The sequence below is a fragment of the Lutra lutra genome, chromosome 2, assembly GCF_902655055.1.
Source record: "Lutra lutra chromosome 2, mLutLut1.2, whole genome shotgun sequence".
Classification (NCBI taxonomy): domain Eukaryota; kingdom Metazoa; phylum Chordata; class Mammalia; order Carnivora; family Mustelidae; genus Lutra; species Lutra lutra.
The window spans coordinates 28,303,534-28,316,206 of NC_062279.1; the positions used below are offsets into that span (position 1 = coordinate 28,303,534).

At 40.7% G+C, this 12,673-nt stretch overlaps 1 protein-coding gene across 1 annotated transcript in view; it reads left to right on the plus strand.

The window, feature by feature from the left end:
- The first annotated feature begins 1,832 nt into the window (after positions 1-1,832).
- The window catches only part of MTNR1A (melatonin receptor 1A), a 33,492-nt gene continuing 22,651 nt past the window's right edge, over positions 1,833-12,673 (plus strand). The window contains exons 1-3 of the mRNA XM_047719798.1: positions 1,833-1,947; positions 6,674-6,803; positions 7,292-7,776. Coding sequence (XP_047575754.1) covers positions 1,833-1,947; positions 6,674-6,803; positions 7,292-7,776 — 730 coding nt within the window. The remainder of the gene's footprint in view (positions 1,948-6,673; positions 6,804-7,291; positions 7,777-12,673) is intronic.

Below are 12,673 nucleotides of genomic sequence, written 5' to 3' on the forward strand. Positions count from 1 at the left end.
AGAATTAACCCAAATTAAAGTCAAACACAAAACTACAGATCCAGGAAACCTGGAGAACAGCAAGCAGGATAAGAGCAACACCCGCCCCGCAAACCCCACTCCCCTACCCCCAGCAACAAACAAGTAAACAATAACAACAACTGACCTGCCCAAAATATCTAGGCATATTATATTCAGACTGCAGAAAATTAAAGATAAAAAGAAGGAAAAAAATGCCTTGCCTATAGAGGAGCGAATACAACAATTACATCTGACTTTTCAGAAACCATGTAAGCAGAGAGTACAGGGAAATATTAGAAGTGTTGAGAGGAAAAAACCACCAACCTAGAATTCTGTACCCTGAGGTATTATTCTGAAAAGGCAAAGGCAAAACAAAGACTTTATCAGACAAACAAAGATTGTGGGAATTTATTGCCAATAGACTTGCCTTATAAGAAAAGTTGAAAGGGGCGCCTGGATGGCTCAGTGGGTTAAAGCCTCTGCCTTCTGCTCAGGTCACAATCTCAGGGTCCTGGGATCGAGCCCCATATCGGGCTCTCTGCTCAGTGGGGAGCCTGCTTTCCCCTCTCTCTCTCTGCCTGCCTGTCTGCCTACTTGTGATCTCTGTCTGTAAATAAATAAATAAAATATTTAAAAAAAAAAAGTTGAAAGACATTCTTTAGAGAGAAGGATAATATAGAAACTTGGATCTACCCAAAGAAAAGAAGAGTATCCAAGAATGAATAAAGGTAAAATAACAACCTCTTTTTCTTCTCCTTAATTCATCTAACACATTACAGTTTGCTCAAAATAATAAGAGCAACAATGTATTTGATTATGCATGCTTATGTACACATATATACTTGTGTATGGCTATATCTAAATGAAATGAATGACAGCAATGTTACAAAGGATGGGAGAGAGAAATTAGAAATATTTTCTTATTATAAAGTACTTATACTACCCAGAAGTGGTATTGTGTTATTTGAAAGTGTACTTGGATTAGTTACTTTTCTTAAAGATTTTATTTTTTTATTTGAGACAGAGACAGAGTGAAAAAGCACAAGAGGTAGAGGGAGAAGAAGCAGCAGACTCCACTGAGCAGGGAGCTGGACATGGGACTGAATCTCAGGACCCTGAGATCATGACCTGAGCTGAAGGCAGATGCTTAACCTACTGAGCCACCCAGGCACCCCAAGGATTAGTTATAAATGTACATTGCGAACTCTTGGAAAACCACAAAAAAGTAAAAATAAATAAATAAAGAAAGAAAGAAAGAAAGAAAGCAGTAGCAGCAACAGCAGCAGCATTGATACTAAGAAAGGAGAAAATGAAATCATATAAAATGTTCAACTAAAACAAAAGACAAAAAAAGAGCAAATGACAAAGTAGGAACAAAGGACAAATGCAAAAGAAAAAAAATAGACCATAAGAATGGGGAGCTATTAATCCAACTGTATCAATAGTTACCTTGAACACATACGGTCTGAATATACCACTTAAAAGAGATTGTCAGAGAGGATCCAAAAAAAGCCCACATTAAATATAAGGACATATATAGATCAAAATTAAAGGGTTAAAGATATATCATGCTAAAACTAATTAAAAGGAAACAGGAGTAGCTATATTAATTTTAGAGCTGACTTCAGAGTTTTGAGGGATAAGGAGGGGCATTATGTAATGATAAAGGGTTCAACTGCCCAGAGGAAATAACAATGCTTAACATGTATGCACCCAACAACAGAGTCTCAAAATACATGAGGCATAAACTGACGAAACTAGAGAAATAGATGAATCTACTATTAGAGTTGGAGACATTAACATTTTTTCGATCAGAAATGGACAGATCCAGCATGCAGAAAATCAGTGAGGACATCATTGAACTTAAGAGCACAATTAATCAACTAGATATCGCTGACATCTGCAGACGACATCATCCAACAAGAGCACATTACACATTCTTCTCAGGTACATGGGGAAAGTTTACTAAGTTAAACCAAGGTCATAAAACAGACCTTAACAAACTTAAAAGAATAGAAATCATACATTATCTGCTCTCAGACCACAGTGAAATTAAACCAGATGTTAAGAACTGAAAGATAGGTGGAAAATCTCCAAATGCTTGGAGATTAAGCAGTACATTTCTAAATAACACATAGGTCAAAGAAGAAATCCTAAGTGCAATTAAAAATAATTGTAAATGAAAAGGAAAACATCAAAATTTGTGAAATATGCTGAAAGGAGTGCTTAAAGGGTAATTTATAGCATATATATGTAATAAATCCCAGGTATACTAGCCTAATTCAATATCTGAAAATCAATTAATTAGTCTACCACATCGATAAACTAAAAAAAAATACTAATCATATCAATAGATGCAGAAAAAGAATCTGACAAAATCGGATACCTATTAATGATAAAAAGTCTCAGTAAATTATGAATAGAGGGAACTTTCTGTACTTGATAAAGAACATTTACAAAAAAAACTATAGCTAACATCATACTTAGTGGTAAGAAGCCTGAAGTTTTCCACTATGATCAGGAACAATGCAAGGATGTGACCTCTTACCACTGCTTTTCAACATCATACTGGAAATTATAACTAATTCAGTAAAATAAAAAAAGGAGGGGCGCCTGGGTGGCTCAGTGGGTTAAGCCTCTGCCTTCAGCTCAGGTTATGGTCTCAGGGTCCTGGGATCGAGCCCCACATCGGGCTCTCTGCTCAGCAGGGAGCCTGCTTCCTCCTCTCTCTCTCTGCCTGCCTCTCTGCCTACTTGTAATCTCTATCAAATAAATAAATAAATAAATAAATAAATAAATAAATCTTTAGAAAAGGAAATAAGAGGTATATGAATTGGGAAGGAAGACATAAAACTGTCTTTTTCACAGATGATATGATCGCCTAGGTAGAAAACTCAAAAGAATACACACACACAGAAAAAATGCCTGGAACTAATAAGTGGTTATAACAAGGCTACAGACTCCAAGGTTAGACTGCTTTCCCACAACCAGTAATGAACAAGCAAAATTTGAAATAAAAAAATACTTTACCATTTTCATTAGTTCCCTTAAAAAAAGAAATCCTTAGGTACAATTCAAAAAAAAAATGTACATCTATATGAGAAAGATTATAAAATTCTGCTGAGAGGTATCCAAGGAGAACGTAAAAAAAATGATGGAGACATGGTTTGTGTTTGTACATTAGAAAACAGTATTGTTAAAAGATGTCAGTTTCCCACCTTTATCTATAGATTCAATGCAATGTGAATCAAAATCCCAGTAAGTTCTTTTGTGTCTGTGGACACATCAATTCTAACATTTATATGGAGAGGCAAAAGATAGAAAGCCAACTGAGTATTAGCTGAGAAGAATGAAGTCAGAGGAATGGTACTCACTTACCTGAATTCAAGACTTACCAGAGAGCTAGAGTAATCAGGGTAGGGTGGTATTTGTGAAAGAATAAACAAGTACATCAGTGGAAGAGAACACTGATCCCAGAAAAAGACCCACACATACACTCAACCGATCTTTGAGAAGGAACAAAAGAGAGATACAGTGGAACAAAGATAGTCTTTCCACCTGCAAATACACAGACTTCATGCCTTTCACAAAATCAGCTCAAATGGTTTACAGATCTGAGTGTAAAATGCAAAATGCTAAAACTTCCGGTAGATAATGTGGGAGAACACCTCAGCGGCCTTGGGTGTGGAGATGACTTATTGGATACACCAAAGACATAATCCATGAAAGAAATAATTGATAAGGTACATGTTATTAAAATAAAAAAATCTCTGCTCTGTGAACAACTTCATGAAGAGAATGAGAAGACAAGCCACAGACTGGAAGAAAATATTTGCAAAAGACTCATCTGATCAAGGGTTGTTGCCTAAAATATACAAAGAATACTGAAAACAGTGAGAAAACCAATAATGTGTTATAAAAAATGGGCAAAAGACCAGAATAGACACCTCATCAAAGACACACAGATGATAGGTCAACATATGAAAATATTTTCAACATCATATATCACTGGAGAACTGCAAATTAAAACAACGTAAGATACTGCTACTGCTAGAATGGTCCAAATCTGGAACAGTGACAATGCCAAATGCTGATGGAGATGTGGATTTATCACTTGGGGGTGAAGTGGGGGGGTTGTAAAAATAGTAGAGCCAGTTTGGAAGACAGTTTGGTGGTTTCTTACAAAACTAAACATACTCTTCACATACACTCTGGCAATGGTGCACCTTGGTATTTACCCAAAGGAGCTGAAAACTTATAGCCACACAACAATGGATACTTAGAGCGGCTTCATTCTTCATTGCCAAAACTTGGAAGCAATGAAGATGGTCTCCACTAGGTGAACAGATAAATAAACTATGGTACATCCAGACAATGGCATATTTTTTAGGACTAAAAAGGAGGAGCTACTAAGCCATGCAAAGGCACTGAGGAAACTCAAAAGTAGATTACTAAGTGAAAGAAGCCAAACTAACAAGGCCCGATACTGTGTGATACCAATCAGAGGACATTCAGGAAATGCCAAAAACTATGGAGACACTAAAAAGGTCATTGGTTCTGAGGGATGAGGAGAGGGCGGGAAGAACAGGCAGAACACAGAGGATTCTTAGTCAGTGGACGTATTATGATGGTGGATACATGTCATCGACACACCTGTCCAAACCCACAGAATGTAGAACACCCGCAATGAACCCTGATGTGAACTAAGACTTCGGACAACAATGATGAATCGTGTGGGTTCACAGATTGTAACAGATGCACCACCGTGGTGTGGGATCTTGTTAGCAGGGGAGACTGTGCAGGTGTGGGGATGGGCATATATGGGAACTCCTCGTAATTTCTCTCAATTTTGCTGTAAGCCTAAAATTGTTCTAAAAAGTAAAGTTTATTAATTAAAAACCCTCTTGTTCAATCATTTAATGTATGTATTCATTTCTAAATTCCTTCCTCCATGCTCTCCTTTTTTGTGGACTCTGCATTTCATTTCTGCCTCTCACATCCGCACCCTCAACCCACGCCGCCATTTGGAAGGTAAGGACTATGTTTTGAGCATAGAGCCACGTGTGTAAAGAATTTCCTGAACAAGTACATTCACGAATGCAAGGGAATTGATTTTACCCGGGACTTTCCTGCTGAGGCATGTATACAGGAGAGATTTAAAAGGGAAAGTGGAAGCTGGAGTACCCTCAGATAGGTGGGGATTTATTTATTTCCTTGGTACATATCCCACCAGTCTTTGGCTGCTTTACTGAAAAGTTCCAGACTGTACTCGGCTTGCCACACTTCAAAATCTTTCGGAATGATTTCCAGCACCTGGTGGCTGGTGGTTACATACTGAGGTTACAGATTTCCTAGACACCTTCACGGATCAAGTGAAACTTTTTAAGAGCTATAGGGTGACAACACAGGGCTGGAACTTACAGCCTCAGAATCAAGAGTCACGTGCTCTGCTGACTGAGGCAGCCAGGTACCCCCAATCTCACAAAGTTAATATTGAACAGAAGAGGGGCGCCTGGGTGGCTCGGTGGGTTAAGCCGCTGCCTTCGGCTCAGGTCATGATCTCGGGGTCGTGAGATCAAGTCACGCATCGGGTTCTCTGCTCGGCAGAGATCCTGCTTCCCTCTCTCTCTCTCTGCCTGCCTCTCCATCTACTTGTGATCTCTCTCTGTCAAATAAATAAATAAAATCTTTTAAAAAAAATATTGAACAGAAGAAGTTGGACATAAAAGCAAGCATTTATCTATGTACGGACCCATCATATAAAGTTCATAAGACAGCAAAACTAACATTCGATGTAGAAGAAGTAGAAAGAACCCAAATGTCCCTCATCTGATGGATAAACGAATGTGTCGTATCCATACAATGGAATTTTCACATGACGATAAACAAGAGGGCGTACCAACAGACGCTTCACGGTCCACAAACCTTGAAAACATCTTGCTAAGCGAAAGATGCTTGTCCCAAAGTACCTCATATTTTGCAGGGTTCCATTTATATACAGTGTCCAGAATAGGCAAATCTGTTGAGACAGAAAATGGTTTTCTAGGGCAGGGAGGGCTGGGGAGTAATAGCCAATAGAGACTGAATTTGGCCAAGGGAAAGGGAAGGTAATGAAAATGTTCTAAAACGGATTATGATGACAGTCACATACTCTGAATTCTACAACTCTGAATTGTATGGCATGTGAAATGTAGCTCTATAAAGCTATTATTAAAAAAAAAAATAGAGGGGCGCCTGGGTGGCTCAGTGGGTTAAAGCCTCTGCCTTTGGCTCGGGTCATGGTCCCAGAGTCCTGGGATCGAGTCCCACATCGGGCTCTCTGCTCAGCGGGGAGCCTGCTTCCCCTTCTCTCTCTGACTGCCTCTCTGCCTACTTGTGATCTACCTCTCTGTCAAATAAATAAATAAAATCTTTAAAAAAAAAAAAGAGACCGCATTGTAAATGAAAAGTAAAATAAACTTCAGTTCCAGAGTGGGACTCTAAAAAAACAGATCTTCCACTCACAAATGCCAAAGTCAAAGAGCGTCATTTATATCAAATTTGCATATAGAAGTACTAGTTTTTTAATTGATCTTATGGGGTCTTTTATTTATCTGAATATATGCATTGGATTAACATGTACAGTGTTACAAACAGATGAATGTGTTGGTGTTCATATGAAAAATATCTTCAGTTCATAAAAAAATCAGAGGGGAAGAAGAGGAGGAGGAAGAGAAACTAGAGGGTGAGTACGGGCCCCACATAAGCCTAGATGTCTACAGGGAGAGCGAGCAGGGTGTGGTGGCTAAAGGTGTCTGGGATCTGTACTGCTCCTGGAAGAAATCTGCCAGAGAGTAGCCGCCTGTGTTGGGTGTGAAGCAAGACTGTGGCTACTTTGAAACTATTCAATCCACCGACATTTGAAATTGAAATGAAAAAGTTTAGAGATGCTTTGAATCACAGCTTCCCAGTGGAACATTCTGTCATTTCAAGCCGACATTTCAAGTGTCCTCGTTCTCCTTCTGATTACCTGGGTCAGCAACCAGAGGCATGCACAGAGGTGGAGGACAAGAACTTGGAATTTTTAAATTGGAAAATTTATTTTTAATTGAAATATAGTTGGTACACTAAAATTTTAAGGACCGTGTTCAGGAAGTATCAAAAGAAAAGTAGCTTTTGGGGGAAAAATATGAAAATTCTAGCTGGCCTCCTCACTCTGTGGGTTGGGAGCGGGGAGAGAGGGAAGCGATTTCTGTTCCAGGAATGGTGGGATACCTCGCTGAGAAAGTTCCTTGGTTTCTTCCCACTCTAGCTCCGGCGCGGTGCAGGCCCGCCGCACGGGGGCGCTGTTTGCACAGGCTGCGGGAATGGCACCGGGAGCCCCGGGGCCAAGGAGACTCCTGCGGTTGCCAGGTGTCACGGGGCGGGGCTGGAGGTGCAAGTGCGGAGTCCCACTGCAGGGAGCTGGGGGAGCCAAGGGGCGGTGGGGAAGTGGCACTTGCGATGGGGAGTGGCACCGGGAGGAGCCATTAGCCGTGATGGAGTGGGTGGCCCTGCACTCCGAGGGTGCGATGGCCGGGTTGTGGGGCGCGCCGGGCGGGACCCTGAAGGGCAATGGCAGCACGCTGCTCAATGACTCTCAGCGGGCGCCCGGAGGCGGGGAGGGCGCAGACCCGCGACCCTCATGGGTGGCCTGCACCCTTGCCTTCATCCTCATCTTCACCATCGTAGTGGACGTCCTGGGCAACCTCCTGGTCATCCTGTCCGTGTATCGGAACAAGAAGCTGAGGAATGCAGGTAGGGGCTCCCGGGGCCGGGCAGCCTCCTACGTCCACCCGGCAGCCGCCTCTCCCCTTTCTGGCCACGTTGCAGAACACAGCCCCCTCCTTAGCGGTCAATTAGCTTTTTCTAAAAAAGGTGACTTGAGTTCTTTTTCCCACAGGAGAGAGAAGCCCATCAATTTACTTTTCCTTTAACCTGCCTGTGTAAGTTTTTGGGTTTTTTTTTATTTGTTTTGTTTTTTCCTTTCTCTCCCTCCTCCCCACCCCTCACAATGAAACAAGGAATCTTAAGTCCCTAAGGGGTAGAACACTTTGCCAAAGTCAGGTTCTCTTTACTTTAGGGGAAAGCCCCACTGCACAGTGATCAATTTTTGAGGTTTACTGGATTGAGAGGCATCAGATACAGGATGCAGAAAGTTCCTCCTGAAGTCCTGCTGAATCAGATCAATGAACTTGTCAATTGCTTAGTTTTTTCAGATAATTTCCTCACAACTTTGTTAAAATAGGAGAAAATAATAAGCCTGTGAAATGAGAAGCTTTAGTTTTGTTGTCTGGAGTAGTTTTCAGTTTTTAGCATGCAATTTTAAAAGACTTCCAAGGTTCCTACACATGATTCCTATTCCTCCAAGTTAAACAAGTTTCCATTTTAAAACAGGAAATGTTACAGTAAAGAGTATACTTACATATAATATGCTACTCAAGCAAATTTTGTGTTTGAGTTAATTAATCTTGCTTTATCCTCCAAGCAATGAAATGAAGCTTTCTCTTGGGAAAATCATCAGGGATGATTTTCCAGAGGACACTGGATGTTCAGATCTTTAGATTAAGTGCCTACTTCTTTATTTAGAAGCTGACATTTTGGAGGTGGGCGGGGGAGGGGAAGGAAAAATGCTCTAATAGAGTAGTTGGTCAATGCTGTGATTTTCTTTAGCTCTCTCCAGGGAGGGACCCCTTTTCATTTTAATGCCTGGGACAGTGAGTAGTTTAAGAAGTAACTTGATTATCACCTGATACCATGAACTGAATTTGAGTTAGTCCATTGAATAACCTCATTTCATATATGATTGGCTTAAACTAGAGGAATTCTGCCTTCAAAAAGAGGCTCTTTGAAGAACCACAGGCAGTAAGCTCCTTGACACAGTCTACATGATGTGTTTTTGAATCTGACACCAAAAGCCAAAGCAACAAAAGCAAAAATAAAGAAGTGGAAACCACACCAAAGTAAAAAGTTTCTGTACAGGAAAGGAAATCATCAACAAAATGAAAAGGCAAACTGCTGAATGGGAGGAAATATTTGCAAATCACATTTGATAAGGGGCTAATATTTAAAATATATACAAAAGTCAAACATCTCAGTAGTGAAAAAAACATCTGATTTAAAAATGGGCAGAAGATCTGAATGAGACTTTTTTTGTTTTAGAGAAAGAGTGAGCAAGTGAGCTTGAATGGGGGAGGGGTGCAGCAGCAGAGGGAGAGAGAATCTTCGAGCAGACTCTGTGCCTGAGTGCAGAGGACTCGGGGGCTCAGTCCCAGGACTCTGAGATCAGGACCTGAGCCAAAATCAGGATTTGGCCACTCAACAAACTGAGCTACCCAATGCACCTGAATAGACAATTTTTTTTTTTCTTAAACAAGACATCTGAATAGCCAACATGTACATAACAACCTCACTTATCATCAGGGAAATAAAAATCAAACCATAAGATATCACCTCACACCCACCAGACTGCTACCATCAAAAAAGAGAAATAACATGTTGGCGAGGATGTGGAGAGAAAATGGAACCCTGTGCACTGTGGTAAATTGTTGGAATGCAGACTGGGGCAGCCACTGTGGAACAGTATGGAAGTTCCTCAAAAAATTAAAAACCATGTATTCCAGCAACTCCACTTCTAGGTATTTACTAAAAGAGAACGAGAACACCAACTAAAAAAGGTATCTGCACCTCCATGTTCATTGTAGCATTATTTACAGTAGCCAAGATACAGAAATAGCCTAAGTGTCCAACAACAGAGGAATGGATAAAGAAAATGTTGCACACACACACACAAACACATATGAATACACATATAAAGAAGTTAAACATATATTTATTTATATGTATGAATGAAATCTTGCCATTTGTGACAACATGGATAAACCTTTAGGGTATAACGCTAAGTGAATTAAGTCAGAGAAAGACCAATACCATATGATCTCTCTTAGATGTGAGATCTTAAATAAGTAAATAAATAAATAAACAAGCTCATAGATATAGACTGATGGTTGCCAGAGGGTGGGGGGGATAGGAGGATGAGAAAAATGGGTGAGTCATTTTTGCTTTTGGTTTAATTTAAATAAATTGGGTGGGGAATAAAGGAGGGTATGAGAGAATACAGTGCTAGAAGCATGGAGGAAGAATTATCTGTCTTGGGGGGGGCATGTGACTGGCTCAGTGGATGGAACAGGAGACTCTTGATCTTGGGGTTGTGGGTTCAAGCCCCATGCTGAGTGTAAAGACTACTCAAAAATAAAATTTAAAAAAAAAGAAGAAGAAGAATTATCTCTCTCATCCCCAGGAGAGAAGCTGTGGGGGAAGGCTGCTTTCTCATCGTGGCTGATTTCTTGCCAGTCTCCACTGTCCCTTCTATCTCTGGGGTCCGGGAAAGAGGACTCTGTTATGACAGGTTAATCTGTTTTGTAATCTCTGTGTTGCATTACTGATTATTTTGATTCCTTGGATAAGGGTTTGATAATAGGACTTTTGCTTTGACCTGTCTATTGCATTCCTTTGTTCCCTTGTGAAAACAAACAAAAAAGAGTCTCTCTCCCTTCTGGCACTAAAAGCAGCTGTCGGTGGGCCAGACACAGCTCTGAAGGCTATGTGAACTGAGTTCTCGGGGAAGCCCTGTGGTGAGAGATGCCACTGTTAGCCTCTTCTACAAAGGAGGAACTGAAGGCATCCTTTAAGTGGTGGAGTGGGGCATAAAATTCACTCATTCTGCTTTGTTAGTAGCAACAAGTGCAACACTTGGCAAGTTTGAAGCTTGCAGGAACTTTCCTCTAAAAAAATATTCACAGGCCCGAAATAATTCTACTTCTGCTGTTTTATGAAAACGAGTTAGAAGAAATGCACCTTCCATGCAACTTTGTATTTTGTATTCTGTTCAGGTGCTAAGCAATTTTTCAGCAGGACAGTCTATAAAACACCTTTCTGTAGCTAACGGGGAGTCTTGGAGTGAGTTTTAGTTTGTGAAGCTTTTTTTTTTTTTAAAGATTTTATTTATTTATTTGACAGAGATCACAAGTAGGCAGAGAGGCAGGCAGAGAGAGAGAGGAAGGGAAGCAGGCTCCCTGCTGAGCAGAGAGCCCAATGGGGGACTCGATCCCAGGACCCTGAAGGCAGCGGCTGAAGGCAGCGGCTTAACCCACTGAGCCACCCCGGCACCCCAAGTTTGTGAAGCTTTTGAACTTTCATGTTTATGTAATTGGGACTCTTTATTCAGATGTACCACTGTTCCAGTTCAAACCATGTGAGGCTTTCTAGAATGGGTGGTAATTTGAAACAGGGAAGAGAAATAGCTGACTTTCACTGAGTTTTGGGATGTTTATCCAAAGTTCTTACAATTGCTCAATCCTTCCCTTTCAGTTACATTATTGTGTTGGCATTAAGGATAAAAGATGCAAAGAAGAGAAGAAATGAGACAAGGAAGTAAGAATGCTAAGGCATCTCAAGCTTTGAGCTCTCTTTTGGATATCTGGTGTAATGGCAGGGTCACCTATGCCCACCCTCCCTCCCCACCACTGCCGAGAGAGCACGTTGACATTCGACTTCCCAGAGAAGAAATTCATGATGTTTAACAGCTGTATGTCAGGGACCCTGGTCTGTCAGAGCAGACACAGGCTTCAAACGTCCACCACGCTCTTAGGCGCTGGCAGAATGTCTGCTCCCTCCTGCCCAAATTTTGATACTAGAATTGATAATACCTTATTTGCTCCTTCTGAGTAAATTTCATTGCAATAATAATGGGCAGATTCCTGCACTGGCACACTAGGATTACTATCCTTGCTCTCTACTCTGTGATCTGAGCAATCAGTTATCCAACCTCTATTTTACACATATGTTAAATACAGAAAATATCTATTTCTTAGCCTCACATATATGGGAAAGGATATTTTGCATATGGAAAATGAGGCATACTTTGAAAAGGACAAAGTAGGTAATGTTATGTGCTCTTTTTTCTAGTATATCTAACAAAGCTATGTTAAAAACAACTTTATTTTTTTTAAGATTTTATTTATTTATCAGAGAGAGAGAGAACACAAGAAGGGGGAGAAGAAGGCAGAGGGAGAAGCAGGCTCCCTGCTGAGAAAGGACCCTGGGATCATGACATAAGCTGAAGGCAAATGCTTAACCGACTGAGCCACACAGGTGTCCCAAAAACAACTTTAGAGAGCCAGAGTGCGTTTGCGTGTGGGTAGGAGGAGGGCAGAGGGAGAGGGAAAGAGAGAATCTCAAGCAGATTCCCCACTGAGCATGGAGCCTGAAGTCAGGCTGGGCCTTGGCCTCAATATTAGGACTCTGAGATCATGACCTGAACCAAAATCAAGAGTCAGATGCTTAACTGACCGAGCCACCCAGACATTCCCAAAGAACCTTTTCTCTGGTTGAAATCTGTTAAAAACAACTGAACTGTAGACTTATGATTTGTGTACTTTTCTCGATATACATCATGCTTAACTAAAACGTTTATTAAAAAAATTAAAGCAAGAGTATGATCATAACTTGTATTTTCAAAATTCAATTATTTGGCAATCAAACCTATCTAGAATATAGCCAATAAATAAAAATAACCAAAAATAACAGGCTTTCTCTCAGAGCTGATTTGTTTTTAGAGTACCCTACAGAGAGAGGCTAGTGTCCAGACTATGTC